Source organism: Anas acuta, chromosome 2 (assembly GCF_963932015.1).
Source record: "Anas acuta chromosome 2, bAnaAcu1.1, whole genome shotgun sequence".
Taxonomy (NCBI): Eukaryota; Metazoa; Chordata; class Aves; order Anseriformes; family Anatidae; genus Anas; species Anas acuta.
Genome location: NC_088980.1, coordinates 46845041 through 46862649, shown reverse-complemented (window position 1 = coordinate 46862649; position 17609 = coordinate 46845041). Strand labels below are relative to the sequence as shown.

The 17609-nt window shown below is 41.1% G+C and overlaps 1 protein-coding gene across 5 annotated transcripts in view; it reads right to left on the bottom strand.

Moving 5' to 3' along the window:
* Positions 1-17609, bottom strand: part of TRAK1 (trafficking kinesin protein 1) — a 128797-nt gene that overhangs the window by 69755 nt on the left and 41433 nt on the right. For all 5 annotated transcript variants that reach the window (XM_068674645.1, XM_068674643.1, XM_068674642.1 and 2 more), the window contains one exon: positions 13008-13300. Coding sequence is in view for 3 of the 5 variants with exons in the window: in XM_068674643.1 (XP_068530744.1) it covers positions 13008-13300 (293 nt within the window). In the remaining 2 variants the exon portion in view is untranslated. Of the gene's footprint in view, positions 1-13007; positions 13301-17609 lie in introns of those variants that run through there.

Below are 17609 nucleotides of genomic sequence, written 5' to 3'. Positions count from 1 at the left end.
ATAAACAAGTAAGGTAAGTTCTCTACTCAGAGCACCTGGGCCATTATTTATGTTTTATTATTAAGTTAACTGAAGTACAGAGGGCACAAAACTCTAGCAGCTTCCTCTTGTCCTATATGGTAACTTCATTCTATTGAGTTAAATATAACAACATAAATCTAAAACAATTAAGTGATCGTTAATATAAACGATGCAAGACACTACAGCTGAAGTTGCTCTGTTACAGATCTATTTTTTTTCAGTAGTCTAAGTGATTTAAAAGTTGCAGTTTTCTGGACATCCTTGGTAAACAGAAACTTCTACATGCAAATTGCAACCAACTTAAAGAGATGAATGTTTACCTTAGGAATTAGGAACTTCTTCTCAAAGCATGGGTCATTACGAGTTCGGCTTTTGAAAGGAACCAGTTAAGAAGAAAGATTTTCTAAGGCTCTTGCATGTTGCAGAATTCTACAGTTAATGGTACTCCATAGAAATAATTACTTATAGAGAAAGAAAATCTGTGGATTTGTTAATTCTTTTCCCTATTATCTTTACAAGTATTATGTTTCATTGCTTTGCTACCCTCATAGCTTAGTTGTGGCACATGCAGGAACACCCCACCTCTCCTCTTTTTGGTGCAAAATGAATTTCTCTATGCCCTATGTTTCAGAAGATAAAGAAGTTTAGTGTACTTTGTAGGAGTTACTGACATTATTCCTCCCCTTCCTCTGAAAATTTTCTGAAAGAGAGTAAATCAATTTATTTCAGAGACCTTCTATTCTTTTTTGATAGTGTTGTTGCCTCCGTTTCTAAACCTCTCTTTCAATAAAGAAGATGCAAAACCAGGCAGAAGTTATCATCTGAGTTATCTTTAGATGTGTTTCCCCTTCTCTGGGTATCTTGGATGGAAAGAAATATGCCAGCACCTTATGACAAAACAATTCAACCTCAGCTTGAGTTAAAGTTAGTCTTTAGTATCTCCTTTCTCCTTTTTTAATTATAAAGACAACAGAACTGATGATGTACAGAAAAAGTTGATGGGAGAGACAGGGGAATTACGTGTAGACAGATTTGGTGATCTCATTCTAAACAACATAGTCATCTAAAACAGCTGATCTGTCACACTCCATCCCCTACTTGGCTTTTGGTTTCCCCTATTGACAGCTTTGACTGAAGAGATGATTATATATCTCACTATAGAAATGAAACCTAGCTAGGTGGATAAACAGAAAGCACCAAATCAATTTTAGTATCAATTTCACATAAGTACCGAGAAGACAGAGAAAATAACCTAAAAACAGAGAAGAGGGCAATGGGAAAAAAAAAAAAAATGCAGAAAGAAGACAAATTCTAAAGATCTCAAAGTCTGGCATCTGGAGTTTTTTATTTTTTATTTTTATTATTATTTATTTTATTTATTTAGGTTGATTGTTTTTTTTTAGGAACACATTACAATACAGGTAACCAGTACAGTCATAGCATGGAATATAAAATGTTTAACTAAGGTCTGTTGATTCTACTCCAAACTATCCTCAATCTTTATGGTTTTATTCCTTTGCTTTCAAGCAGAGGCTCTCCTTTCAAGGTTAAAGGGCCTTCCAGGTCATTAGAGAACCTCCTAGCAGTGGATACTGCCACCTGGTGCAAGAAGCGCCTTATTACCCAATTCCTTGACAGCACAAACGTCATTTTTTGTTTCTCATTGAAAGAGCTTTGTCCCTTTTCACATGGACTACCAATAGCTCTGCAGAGGTAAGTCTGCAGTACCCACTGGATTATTTTTTTTCCTTCTTAAAATACTCTGAGAATTTTCAGGGCTTCGGTTCTCAAGAGATTGCTCTTTCCAGGGCTGCTGGGATGAGAGCCCTATGGTACCAGCATGCATCCCTCTAAGTATAAATGAAGTAAGATCCACATAGGAAATTTCTCATAATCCTAACCCTGACATGAACCATGCTTGGGTCAGCATTGCATGCAAGAAGAGTCAGGTCACGATACACAAGTTAAAACAAGGGAGACCAGAAGAAAACTACTCAGAAACTGCATCATTCCTGGAGCACTGTCCTCCAGAGTTGTAGCCTTTCAGAGGCCAACACCTCACAAACAGCTAAAGCAGCTGTGCTACCTTGAAATGCTTCCACTGAGAAAAGAGAAGCAGTGGCTGTGAAGAAGCAGTATGTCCAGCAGAACAGCACGACTCCCAGTCTGGCCTTGGGGGAGTGCTGTGCTGCTTGGCAGCTTTCAAAATGCATGTTTTGGTCATTGGCTTGTATCACCCACCCAACCTCAACACCTTCTGTGGGCCTCCACTGCATCGCCTCCCAGCAGCTAGTGCTCAGCCCACAGCCAGAAAGAAGAACTCTAAATTCCTTCTTTTTATGAAGAAAAAATGAAAAAAAAAAAAAGAATTTGCTCAGGCAAATTCTTGCATTTCCCATAACAGAATTAAAACTTTGTAACTTGTCACAACCTTTTGAGACAGTTGAGGAAGAAAAAAATAGATAAGAGCAGAGAAAGAAAAATAGATAAGATAAACAAGGAAATTGTCTGCAGAAAGCAGGAAGAATGAAGAAGTAACCACCATAATTCATGGAACTACCTATTCCTCGTGCTGGTTTTTAGCCCTGTCCCATTTCCCACCCCCTTCCACATACTACACCCCTCCTTGACACACAGTTCTCTAAAGTTTAAAGCAAAGAAGCTTAAAAGCTCTTTGAAAATGTCTGGTCAGTAAGTACCAGATTATTATTTTTTTTAAAAAAAAAGCACACAATACCTGAAAAGGGTCAGTTCCAACGCTGGCTCCCTACTAGTTAGGTAAAAGGAAGATTCTCTGCAGATCAGGGTTACAGCATGGAGGCTAAAGTCCAGCCACATGTAACACAAGAAATTAAAGTTCATCAGTTTGAGGTATCTCATGTGAACTACTAGTGAATCTTGACTGCCCCTTTGCCTCATGAGATGCATACACACAGAGAACATGAACTGCAAGACAAAATGGAGCCTGTGCCCCTCAAAATCAAAGGGCTAGTAAGGACTTGTAAATTTTGTATCCATGTATGTAAAATGACAAATCTCCACAGAATGTGGAGATTCAGACAAAAAAAAAAAAAAAAAAAAAGCATTACATTTTCTGCTCTTCAAGCAGGAAGTGCCCCATTTACGGTTCTCAGTGTACCGTCCCAGTTTTAAAAGGGTGAAGGAGTATGCAACTCTGTAACGATAAATGTCATCCCATTCCACCAGGCTGAGAAACTTCTGGAAACTCCTTCAGAGAAATGTCACCTAATCTGGCTTGACAACCAACCAAGAGGCCATAACACCATTAGGATTCTCCTCTGTCATCAGGCCACAGGCCCAAAGCCTAATCACATTCCGCAGACAGAGGCAAGGAAAATGGCCTCTCTCTAAATGCTTTCCAGCAGATAGCTCCTGGTTGTATGATGCTCCTGGCAGCATCCTTTTTAAGATGCTTTCTGCAAATTTAGACATTCAGGGAATGCAGTGAAGTACTCATTACTGTTGCAAACAGATCCACATAAAAATGATAAGCAAAAGGGCAGACAAATTTCAACCTTGCAATTAGGCTGCTTGCTTGTCTTCTAAGGAAGGAAATACAGCCTGGAGTCGTCCAGTATTTGAGCTCTCAAGGGACACAGGGAAACAGGCATTAAATACCGTCTGGGGTCCAAATCACAAGTATGTCTTGGACATTATTTAACAATTACTCTGTACATATACCTGTAAGAGGTCAAAAAAACAAACTCACCAGGTTGCTATTCAATTTCAGTTCTAGGATGACCAGAACGTGGCTAATGCAAGTCCTAAAATAGGAATGTACATTAAAATTTACATACCATATTTGTAAAGTGTGTGATCACTTTACATGCCAACGGCATCCTGGCTTGTATCAGAAACAGCGTGACCAGCAGGGCTAGGGAGGTGATCGTCCCCCTGTACTCGGCTCTGGTGAGGCCGCACCTCAAGTGCTGTGTTCAGTTTTGGGCCCCTCGCTACAAGAAGGACATCGAGGTGCTTGAGCGGGTCCAAAGAAGGGCGACGAAGCTGGTGAGGGGCCTGGAGAGCAAGTCCTACGAGGAGCGGCTGAGGGAGCTGGGCTTGTTCAGCCTGGAGAAGAGGAGGCTCAGGGGTGACCTTATCGCTTCTACAGATACCTTAAAGGAGGCTGTAGAGAGGTGGGGGTTGGTCTGTTCTCCCACGTGCCTGGTGACAGGACGAGGGGGAACGGGCTAAAGTTGCGCCAGGGGAGTTTTAGGTTAGATGTTAGGAAGAGCTTCTTTACTGAAAGGGTTGTGAGGCATTGGAACAGGCTGCCCAGGGAGGTGGTGGAGTCACCATCCCTGGAAGTCTTCAAAAGACGTTTAGATGTAGAGCTTAGGGATATGGTTTAGTGGGGACTGTTAGCGTTAGGTTAGCGGTTGGACTCGATGATCTTGAGGTCTCTTCCAACCTAGAAATTCTGTGATTCTGTGACCATATCTGGGGCAAAGACAATAACTACTTTGGAAAAAAAAAATCCTCCCAACTCATTGACTTGCCCAAAGGGAAAGAGAGCTTCAGCATCCTAAACATCACAAGTCTTATTGCTGATTGCAATGCTAAACTGCAGGAAAAAAAGCTCTTCAACGAGAAAACCATCTTGTTCTTTTAAAACTCAGCCTCCTCAAACAGCCACGGCAGCTTCTGTAACTTGCCTGGCATGACAGGATTTTGGAACTGCTGGTCCTGCCACACCTTTAACCAGAGCTGGTTAAGCAGTGGTTCTTCTGCCTCTCCACATGGAAAATCCTGTCAAAATTCAGTCTTCGTTAGGAAAATAAAACACCCTGCACCAACCTCAGGCATTCCCATTCCAGGCTGTCCCAGCTGTGCTCCAGCTGACCTGCAGCTCAGCACCACCACAGCCCTTTCCCTGATGCTCACAGAGATCCCACAGGGCTTCCCACATTGCGTAGGCAGGCCACGAGCCATGGGCAGGCAGGCAGCTGTGTGGGCAAACAGTCACAGGACAGGAATGCTGGAGGACAAGTCCAAGCCCATGGAAAAGGCTAACACAACAAACCTGGTATTCTCATTACATTCCCTACACAATGCTATTTTTTTATTTCAGTTATCTGACATTTCATATTTCAGTGCATACAAACACATATGTTCAAGGGCAAGGATAGGAGACATTTGGCTTGTCCTCCCCCCACTGCTTCCCTCTGAATAAATCCAGCTTTATTACTATGGAAAAAGAAAAAAACCTCCCTTCTCAGATTTAAAAGATTTGTGTAAGCTACAGAACACACCACAATTCTCCTTCGCTACAATGGAGAATTGGTATGACGGATCAGATCATGTAATCTCATCCACAGGAACGCTGTTGCACAGAAAAAAAATAAAAAATGAAAATAATAATGCTGTTCCTCTAGTTCTGCTATGCCAGGCTCTGGCCAACCTCATGTGTGGTGTGGGCAGGCCATGGAACCCTCCTCCCAGATAAGAGCCTGGGCCCAGCCCTTTTCTGCATTTTTGGGTACATAAAACATTAGCATTTCCAGCTCGTTAGCCTCCCTGGTAGGGCATTCTGATTAAATTAGGCAATCGAAAGCATCTTGAAGAGATAAGGTGAGAGAAAACTTGGCTTAGCAAAACACAACAGATAAAGATGCGGACAAAATAGGGAATGCCAAAGCTAACAACGCTAAAACCTACGGGAACTGTGGCTCTATTGTGAGGAATGTCATTGTTTATTAAGTTAAAGTCTCTCTGCTGTGGTTTCATCCTACACACACAGTCCTGCTGGGTATAACAGGGGGAAACAGATCTCTGCAATGAGAGGCCATTAAACCATTAGGTCCCTACTGTACATCAATGCCATCAATTTAACCAAGTTTTGCTTCAGTATGGAAATGCTTCTCTCTGTAGATAAATGCAGCCATATTAATGCATTTATTTCTACATTAAATAGGGGGAAAAAAAAGAAAAAGGAAACTCCACCACTGCGGCCATTCTTCTAGAGCAAGAACAAAAGCTATTCATGTATCAAATGCATACTGGCAACACGCTGTTCAGCAGCAGTAAGAACAAACACATCCATTAACCACTAGGACCTTCTAGCTGCCAAGACAGACTGCAAATGTCTCGAAAAGGCAAAGGAACCCATTGATAACTCACTGAATACAGAAAGCCCTGAGAAGCAATTGTCCTGCTTTTGCTTGTTGTTCAGCCCAGCTACAAAGTGTGCCAGCCTCTGAATAAGAGCTGTGAAAGCTTGAGAATCACACGCACAAAAAGGATTAATTCTGATGGAGCTTGATTTTTTTTTTTTTCTTTTACAAATGTTGACTTTACCAGGAAAAATCACTGGTTTGGGATGGATACATACATACATTGCATGCCATGAAGGCAAAATAATGGAATAAACATATTTTCACATACTTGAATGCACCAATAATCAAACATAGCTTTTTAGCCTACTAGTACTGTTTATGTGCAACACAGTAAATGCAATCTGGGGGAGAACACATGGGGGACCAACACGCATACAGACACGCACACGACCCCAGGAAATCCACCAGGCACTTGCCCTTCAGAGCTCATTCTCTGAAGAACAAACCCAGAACACCAATGAGTACTTAAACCTCCTGCTCTTCCATACCCTGAGTAAAGGACACATTTAGGAAGGACAAGCATGCTTCCCACAACAAGGGAAATCTAGAAACAAAGTAAAAGTCACGGTGGACTTCAGTAATTCCTGAAAGCAGTTGCTTTCATGGTCACTCTAGAATTAATAGCTTACGCCAAAACTCTAGAATTAATAGCTTACACCAAAACCCATATATTCCTCCTCTCAGTATGATGCAAGTCATAGTATGCTAGACAGAATTACATTTATTAAAGCCATTGTTCTTCTTGTGCTCAGGGAACAATCTCACACTAATATTGCTAGCATATCCGGCTTGCTTTAGAAAAAGAATGGGTGTTCATAATTTAGCAATAGCTGCTTTTAAGAATTGGTAGGAAAGAAGAGGGAGAAGAAACCAACATTATATCAAGCTTATGGAATGAGACTGGTGACAGCAATAGCAAAGTAAATGGAGCGAGGTAAGAGGCCACATTCCCAAACTTTAAAGGAGAAACTGAGGGAGATGGAAGAGGAAAAGGCCAGTGTGTGAATATGTCATGCATGTGGCAGATAAGGGGAATGGACAGTCAAACACTAAATGGACACTCCAAGAGCTAGACAGGGATGTGTCCCCTGTATCCCTGGTACAGCAGCTCTGCACGATGGGGATACATATGCTGAGAACAGACTACTGCGAGCAGCTGCACGTGTTCGCCACACTTAGCATCTGCTATTGCTGCTGTAAGAGCTAGTCTGACCCAAGAGGGCATTTATCATTGGAGTTACAGACGGACAGCTGCAATGCATGGCATCTTGCACCTCTCTCTTATACCTGCAAAACTGAGAAAAACATGGAAGAGGTACCCCAAAATAGGAACTGAAAAAGCACAAAGTGCTAGAGCAAGTTTATGCAGTAGAGGAAGGGCCACTGAAAGGGAAAGGTAGCCACAGCACCAGTCTGAGAGGTTCAAATGGAGGGAAGCAACTCAAAGTTGTTACTGCTTTATTAATACTTCTGTAACCACAAAGGCTTAGAGTACAACCACGCAGCATGTAAATGCTACCAAACACAGCCAGAGCATCCCGCTGGACGGCCTCAGAATATGAAGCACACAGCAGTGGTGCTATCTCACACATTCAACACAGGCCGGTCACAGATGAGAGACCTTCCTACCTCCCACATAACAAGATTAAAGCTTTCTAGCAAGCCCTTTAGGTTAAAACAGCCTGCATTACCCAAATCCTTAAGGAGCTAGCTTCGGATAATCAGGCCTTGCCAAACTCCAGACAGAAGGAAGAGAAATTCAGCCTTTCAAACAAAACCACACTCCTTCAGCGTAGGACTAGGGGAACTGGCATGGAAATTCTGCAGGCCCAGGGAGAGTGGTAACATCTGAAGGAAGGAACAGCTCTGTTTCATGAGAGATCATTAAAGCCTGAACAAGGGAGAGGATGAAAATCCCGCAAAAACCTTTGCTGTAAGGAGATTGTGTTAGACTTGAGAGCAGGATGAAGTTGGTTTATTTGGATGCTATGGCTGCCCATCACTGCAGCAAGGTGGAACCCACATGACCTCCAAGGTCAAAAAATACCAACACTTCTGAGAGAGACCACCCTGCTGAGAGAAGAAGGGATTTCATGGTTTGACCCCATCCCGGGATGTAATTTTTAGTGTTTTTTTAAATCAACTTGTGAGAGAATATAGCCTACTGAGAAGCATTAAATACAAGACACGGAAAAAGCTATCATCACAAAGAATTTCCCAAGAACCCTCAGGGAATTGCCCAGACCACAACAGCCAGAAAACACACTTCTACATGCATTTGGAAAGAGTAATTAGTATAATGAACAAATGAATTATGCAAACTAATGAAGGAACTAGGCAATTTAAATCATGGTCCATTCATTCGCTCCTTTTTCAGAGAAGGATGAAGGAAACCTACATGGCATATTAAACAGCTAGCTCTTGAATTACAAAGTACACTGTGCCAAAATCATTGCAAATGGAGAGTCTTCAGACATGAGAAAGCAGACAAAGTGAATGTACTGAAGATGGCTAATGATACTGTGTTATGTATGTATTAAGAGAGAAAAAAAATGCTGTAAATCCACTGTGATGGATGTCTGGATGCCAGAAGAGTAACTCCATACTCCAATGATATTTCAGACTTCCATCCCATTGTACTCTCCAATCCAGAAGGACAGCCTTTGTCTGACAGCAGCTGACAAAGAAAAAGCAATCAGATTAAGAGGCTTTTATAATTCACAGAATTGGAACTGACACTTAATAGTGATACTCTGCTTCATTGTGCCAAGACTACAGTCCTTCCTTCTTTACAAAAAAGGGTGGGAGGTGTTAGATAGAGGAGGAAGTCCCATTCCTCCAGCTGTTTCCACCAACACCTGCCTGGAAGTCTCTATGTCTGCACTGCGATTACAGGAAAAGACACAGACACCTTCAGAAGCATTGATTCCCCTTCTAGAAAAAGGGACACTAGATGGTGCTACATCTGTACTTGCATCATTATGGTCTCAGATGAATGGCAGCTGGGAGAAAAAAGTTAAAAGGAAATGCAACTGGGACAAGATAGGTGTTTCATACATGTAGTAGATTGCCACTTCCATGCCATACAGTGCTGTCCTACTGTCTACCAGCCTCAATATCTGAGACCACTTCTGCCCACTTACCTGTAAACACCTCACAAGTGATAGCAGTAGAAGCCCCTTAATTTAGCCTATATTGAACATCTCACTTAAATTGTGATAACAAAAACAATAAAGTAATTCCTTTATTTATATATTAAAGTATAGTATATATATATTTTTAATATACTACATTTATTGCACATAGCAGATACTGAATTCATTTTACAGGTTTAATACTATTACTGTTTAGAAACTAAGTGATCCACAATTAACTTTTGGGGGGATAACACCTATTAAAACATTTCCAAAACTTTTTTTTTTTTTTTTTTTAAATAAATCAGTTTACCTATTTTGTTTGCCTCTCTATGCTTAAGTTAGCACACATTCAGAAATGTGTACTTGTGTAGCAGTAACACTTCATTTATGGTGACTACATGCTTTGGATTCTTTTACTGTCATTAAATTTGGTGGGAAAGAAGTAGCCTTTTCAGGGTGCTGCCCCCAACCAGTTTCGACACTGGCTTAAGTACTTTACCTCTCACTTTTTTTTTCTTTCTTTTTTTTTTTTTTCCTCAGCTTGGCCTGCTCTCATACAGCTGGTTCCCTTGACTATGGCACTACAACTGCTTCTAGGCCCCATAGTAAAAGAGATCAAGCATGACCCAGCTAAAAAGTAACCCTTGGGTCCTGTCTTCCACAAAAGCAGGGGAGGGACCCAGACGGGTTGTCTAGTAAGTATCTGAAGTTGCAGTCCCACAGAAATCTGCACAGGCACGCCTAGCACAACCAGAAAGCCCCAGGCACCTGCAGCTCCGAGGTCCCCGGCGGGGAAGCCGCACCGCTGACAGGGAACACTGAGCCTCCTGTCTACTGCAAACAAGCAGAACAGATGTGAAGAAGGCAACAAGAATTTAAAATTCTTTGAGCACCAATGGTGTCCTTGAAAATTCAAAAGCAAAACATGCGTATCATGGAGTTTGTTCCTAGGCTTAAGTTATGTCCCAGTCAACCCCAATTTCGCTGCCATTCACCGGTCACGTTTCAGAAGGCATCACCACAAGGCACTGTGACTCAGTTCCCCAGGATTTTCTTGCCATTCTTTGCAAGAACTTTTGCAGATGTTTTTTACAATGGGATCTAGGTGTTACCCTTAAAAGAAAATAGATTACACCAATTAATGTATTTAAAGGTGTCTGCTCTAGGCTGAGTCAATGCTCAGCATCAGAAGGAAAATTACAGTATGTGCAGACTTGATAGGAGCAATTTCTTCCCCATTGGAGAATTTAAGTGTAAATAGCACTGATCTGTCAGTCAGGCCCACACTAAGAGTTCACATTAAAGCCTCTGACAATCCTTCCACTGGTTGTTTCAAGTCTATGTATGCTCTGGATAACAACATGTACAACTAACCAAGGAGAGATTTTACAGAGAAAGAGACCAATTTCCAACTCTCAGTCTTCATCCTTTGGCACCTTTACAAACTACAGCAAAGAGCTGAAATTCAGGAAAAAACAGGAAAAAAAAAGAAAAAAAACAACAACAACAACAACAACAAAAAAACACACCTATTTCTACTGCAAGTCCTACCATGTTTCCTCCAGGTCACAACCAGTACAAATTTACTGCTGCAGAACAGTTAATCCATAAAAGCATTACACGATCAAACAGTAAACCACACTTGGCTGATAACTAAAAAAGAAGAGATTCAGAAAGTGCATCATGCTTGAAAGAGTATGAGGTAGGGTGACATGTGCTGACCTCAATTTAATAAAAAAAAAAATAATACTTAACTACTTAAAACTACTTAAAAAAATAAGAAATTAGGACAGAATTGGAGGTGGACAGGACACAGCCAACAAAACTTGCAAGAAAGATACTTCTACAAGGAGCCTGGAAAACAGCATAGGTTTTTCTAGTCTACCTACCAAGCAAATACCTGGACGGCAGCAAAATAAATAAATAAATAAAGATAATGAATAACCAGGGATGGGGAGCTAGTTTTGGATAACAAACCATTTCTTTTATCTAGAAGCATACCCAACTGAATGTAATGTCAGTGTAAAATTTGCTGCTTCTCTTCTCAGTGCAAAAAGCCTTGAATTTTCCCAATGGCTGCAAACTCCCCGAACCCTGTCTCACTTGGCTTCCAACTGCACACTGAAGCAGCTGTGTTTGGTAAGCAGCTCCTGACTTCAGTGGCATTGGATTGCTTTTTTCCTCCCCCAACAGCATGCTGCATGTGTGCTACCAAAAAAAAAAAAAAAAAAAAAAAAAAAAAAAAAAACTACTATGGTGTTTTAAAGAGGATGAAAATAAAAAAGGTTATAATGGCAAGGGTAAAAGACTCAAGAGGGTAGGCTAACTGTAAAAAGCAATCTTCCCTAGGAATGAAGCAGGTTGAGCACAAGCAGCTATTACAGCCAAATTACTAGTTTGTCATTTTAACTTGTAGACTACTCTGTCATGAATTTCACCTGCAATAGCTAAATAGGCACTGCAAGCCTCTTTTTCTACTCACGGCAATGCTTTCTGCACTGTTCTGTACATTCTTACCGTTAGGCCCATCACCTCAAGCAGTAATTGCCATTTCCTCACACTTTCCCCTGTGTGTGGCATGTGCATGCATGCCTTCACTTCTTCCACATACCAAGATGTAAGGTACAGAGATATGCGGAGCATCACTCCCCTTTACCTTTTGTTCCAGAATATCAACCCTTAACAACTACACAGCACTCAGGATGAGCCTAACATAAGACATACTACAAATATCTGTTGATGGTTACCATTAGCTAGTTCTCCGACCTACGGACAATTCTAGAAATGGATGGAAGTAACTTGGGAAAAAGCTATCTGGCAGCCAACTAGACGAGTCCTGCCCTTCTTTTTGTCTTTTTTCTCAGTCCTCTCATTTCTCCCTCCTGAAATTCATCTGACTACTCAAACTTTCCCAAAAGACCTTGGAACTGACAAGGTCACTTTAAGCTAAAGAAGCTCAGTCCAGCCAAAAAACATGCATTTGGAATGGAAACTGCTTGTCATTTATTTCATGGCCATATCCATGACTGAACTGAGTTACAGTGATTATTCAAACACTAAAGAATTGGGTCAACTGACCACATAACTACGAACTGAATTCTGTTTAAAATATCGTATTTAAGCACACTTTCCATCTATTTGTATGAACTTTATGACAAAAAAGTACTTCATCTTTCAGACAGGCATACAAAAGAAGCTGTTCTTTATACATAAACTTCCACGGTTCCAGAACTAACGTGACAAAAACCAGAATGGTTTGGAAAAGCAAAAAGACATACAGTCAAAACACGAGATGCTTCATATCATTTCTTCCATTCCCTTCTCCCACAAAGAAATTCTCACATCAACATAAAAATCTCAATTATGTTAAACATAATTTTAAGCTGCAGTATTTTCTTCCCCTCATTCCTAACTCTCAGTTGGTTTACTTTCCAAGCAAGCTCCAAATGTTCAACTACTTAAGCCTGTAAGTACAGTATCTTAGTTTCAAAACTGCCATCAATCAAGCCTCTTTGCAAGAATCCTAATCTTTACAAAGAGTTTTCAGCAAAAAAAAAAATAATCATGTTCTTGTGAAATCACTTACTGAACAAGAAAAAAAGCACGGAACAACAGCAGCAGCACTAGCCATGGGCCAGATACCTCATAATGTTTTAAGAACAGAAGCTTAACTCTATGTTAACTTCTCATGATAAAAGATCTGACTGCTTACCAGTAATGGTGCAGGCATCTCTGTACTCTCTGCAGTCTGGCACATCATCTTCCGCTGCTTCGCTTACATAGTGCTCTTCATGAATGCCTGTGTCACAGGCTTGGACTGCATGGTTCGACAGCTCCGAAGGAGGCACAGTGGCGGCCAAAGTGCAGTCGTGCAAAGCTGTGGCGTCCAGCTTGGCAGGTTTCAGAGGGTTGTACAAACTGCCATCAGGGGGACCAGCACTGGAGACTGGGTCTGGCTGGCAAAAACAGAACTCTTTCTCTTTGCTAGAGCTGGCTTCAAGAAGTCTGTAAAACACAAAAGGAACAAATGCTTAATTCAAACCATTCCAAACAGCATAAATCAGAATAATTTTCTTTTCCCTAAGCATTAATCTAACCTGAAAAATTCAGCAAGAACTAAAAGTCAAATACTGTACATAGAGCAGCTGCCTATTTTTGCAGCTTGCAGAGTTGCGTCAAGTAGAAAAGCACTATTCCTTGTATAGTGTTATTTACCAATGGCTGATTAAACAGGCAGGTTTTTGCCTAACCTAACTTGGAGTAAGCATGGTCCATCCATATCGGCTTGTTCACCAACTTACTTTCTCACATTTCTGCCAAGGGAGAGCTCTGTGTAGGCCAGGGCAGCTTGTTACGGGAACCACACTATGCAGGCAGACCACCCATCACTGCTTGTTCTACCGATACTTTAGGAACATCATCATTTGAAATTGGTTGATACCGAACAATACAGGAATGATTGGGATCTTATACTGATCGACCTACAGGGCTCATCCTCTCCACTGGGCCACCTTGTACAGCTTAGCCTTTCACGGCTTTACCTTTCCACAAGGCTCACTTCACCAAACCTTTTGTGCAAGGGGCTAATGGTAGCACAGTAATCCATAGTATGATATTGCTTTTTGCTATGAGCAGCATAAGAAAAGATGCAAATGTGTATTACTGCTAGGGAAAGAGGCTGCAATCATGGGATTGCCGAAAACCAGGCTTGGGAAAAGACTTGCAGGACAGGAAAGAAAGATTTTATATATGCAGTAGTTGCAAGGCAGAAGTAGCATCATAGGAACAGGCTACACAAGAATACCTAGACTGCACTGGAAAAGCAGAGAACGAGCCAGCAATGTGACACAAATGCACTGGTCTGCAAGCAAAAGGTGCAGATGCAACCCAATACAAAGGTGCAGCAACATAACACACTTTGTTCGGTGGTTCACTGAGAAGCAGAAATAAAACAGCTGTCTGGAGAATCCTATGAAGGTGGTTCTCTTTCATCTCCAGGAACATATGCAGATAATTTTATCTTGCTGTTCGAGTTATGCTGAGGAGTCTGGCATCTTATTTTCTGGAATTTCCAGTAAGCAATGTTATTGCTTCACCAAGGCATTTATGACTATTTCTAGAAACTCACTGCAAGACTGAAGCATCTATAAACTGTCACGCTACAGATTACGCATTCCTTACAGATTATGCATTCCCACTTCTGTGGGTAAATCACAGGGAAATCCTGCCATAAAGTAACATCACTGTACCAACTTTCATACCACCTTTTCTCAGAATTTTTCTCCCCTCCTTTCACTGCAGACTTAAGAACAAAACAAAATTCTCCCCCCCTCAAAGGATCTCGATGATGACTCATCCACACTGAAATAAGAGTACCACAACTAGAAAAAGTATAGGTAATATTAACTCTGGAAAAAACAAAACCTTATGCACAAAGTGACATTTCATTACATTTTCCTCAATTACGTACATTTGTATTTCTGCATAGCATTGCATAACCTGAAAACAGTTCTCAAATTCAAGAGGCTTGAAACCTGTATTTTTTAATAATCATAATAGCTACAGGAAAAGATTAAATCATATGATAAGTTTATGATCACACACACTCATACAAATGGTGCACTCCTGCGGCTGCTGCAGGAAGAGAAAGTTTCACTCAAATGCTTTAACAAAGTCTTCTAGTTCCCCTGCAGAGCATCCATTATTCCTGCACTGTCAGAGGACAGACTGGGAAGAACAATGGGGTCACTTGTATTAATTATTGTTAAAATGGTCCTCTTTCAAGTGGCTCCTTAGGAATAAGAAGAGAGATTACTGGTATTAGAAATTAGTTGTTTCAATGAAGCTGGAATTAAATTGCAAAGCTTCATTTTCCCACCAGCTTAAACTGTAAGGGAGAAAACATAGGGGACGTGCAGGGACTGAATGATTAAAAGGGCTCCATTTTGTCATAGCTGCTACCACACACCTGCAATTCACATTTGTTTTGGGAAACTGTTAGATAAATCTCTTGTTGTGAGCAAGGACATGGCTGGGAGCAGCTAACAAAATATTAACAGGAGTCTTCCTACATGTCTTGCCCTTTTCTCCCCTCTTTGCCAAGCCCTGCCTTGGCAACTGCAGGAAGATAATAACATCCAAAACACTACCAAATGGAACAACACTGATAAACTACAGTGTATTTTGTCTACAAGAAGTCTGCAAGATCTCACATTCTCAAAATTGACTTGAAACTTTTCTGGACACACACAGCCATCCATCGTCTGACACACCAGATCATCCCCACTCATTTACCATGTTATCTCCCACATGCTCCTGACCAAACCCAACTTTGTTACGGGCTGACCAAACTTTGGCCAGCCCGTAACATTGCAGGTTGCCTTCGAAGTTTGTGTCGAAAGAGATTTACCTTGTTGTTTGGACTGGATCTATAAAATCCATAGAGGCACTGTTTGCACGGCCTCTCTTGCAGGGCAAATCTTAGCCCCTGGGCCAGGGCACAGCTTCCCCTCACCTTTAAAGTTTCATCTATATATATATTTTTTTTTCGATCAAGAAAAGAAAAGCTACAGCCGAGCAGTATTTACCAGATTCATCCATGAAGGGAAACAGGCATTGAAGACAGTAAACCCATGAAATATGAAAAATTAATATTTTGAATGTCTCACCAGCATATACAGTGATCATAACCAGAAGACCGTAAAATTGTTATTGCAGTGCTTCCTAGTTACTTCTTTTAAGAGCCAAACCACTGCACAATTTACTAGCCAAATTATGAGTTTTCTCATTGAAAATACCCTACATTTAACTCTTTCTACTTGTACGTCAACAGCAGCAAACAGCATTTGTGTGTACATACAGGATTTAAACAACTTTTCTACTCTACCTAGTAGAACATAATTCAGCTTTTGCCTCAGCAGCTGCATTGCACCATTCCTGCCAGTCTAAGTACAATGACTGTTTGGGTCAATAAACAGAGCCAGGTCTTAAGAAATATTTAATCTGAGATGTTTGAACTTATTCCTGCACTGTAAACCTGCTTGCAGAAAGACCCTAGTTCTGCGAAGTTTATCACTGAAATGTTTTCAACCAGGTCATTTTACTCTGCAAAACATCGGATTTGCAAGCTTTTCATTAAGGGCACATTCAAAACTTGCCTTTAAAAGAGGAACGACAAAGCATGAAGACTTGTTCCTGCACACCTCCTCTACACCCAGACACTGGCTTAACCCAATAAATGCTTCAAATCCACATGGCTAGCTGTATGAAAAGCTTGAATTCTATTATACCAAATGCCACCATCAGCTAGTAATACATCTACAGAAAAGGTTGGGTACACAACAGGCAGGGCAATGAAAACGTAACCAGAAAGTACACAGGGTACTCCAGCTGCAGCATACCTGTGGTGGTGTAGATTACAGAAACCAAACCCAAACTGAGCTGGGGTTAACCTGCACTGCACTCCAGATTAAAAAAATAAATAAAAATAAAAGAAGTTATCCAGCTCTAACTACTAGCGTACATCAGAGAAAAGCTAAGCTTTGGAGGTTCTGATGTAAATTAAAAACCAATTCTCCACACCAGTCAGCAATTTCTGGGTTCTGGCCAGTAGAAAAAAATTCTTTGTTCATTTGCGGAATGTTTTATTGGGAGGTGGTTGAGTTTCGTACACTGGTATTTCCTACAGATACAAATAAAATAAGCTATTTGCCATTCCAGAGTCATTTGACATTAAGTATTCCTGTAGTCAGGACTAAACACAACCCAACTCTGAATCTAATGATGCAGATGAGTTAACATGGTCCTTCTTCCTCCCCTAAAAGCCATAAAAGAGACAAAGTAACTCACTGAGGGCCTACAAAAGACCAGCAGTGCCAGCTCTACAGTACTTGTAACACGGCCCCATTAGGCCCGTTACCATCTCGGACTGCAGCAGCAGCGCCCCGCTATACTTGCCAAAGGGCAGGAGCTCCTACAAACAACACGCTCGCCAAGAGCCACCGGCTGCACCCTGGGGTGGTTTTCAGATAACTAAGCATTGTTCAAAGTTTATCTAGATCAAATTTTATGCATCAGATAATCCTTTTAATCACTAGTGTAAAATGGCAGCTCAATCAAACAGCTGCAAATTTAAAGGAATGCTTCCTTAGAAAGGGGGAAAAGTCTCTTTCTAGTCCTGACTAAAGTTCTCCTTTCCCAGCAGGTCATCCTTGTGCTGTGCAGACTCATGCTTTACTTACATTAGTTGGTTCAGCAGCATGGTTTTGCAGCAAACCCATTTACTGGTTTCTCAGAACAACTCTGGTCCACTTTT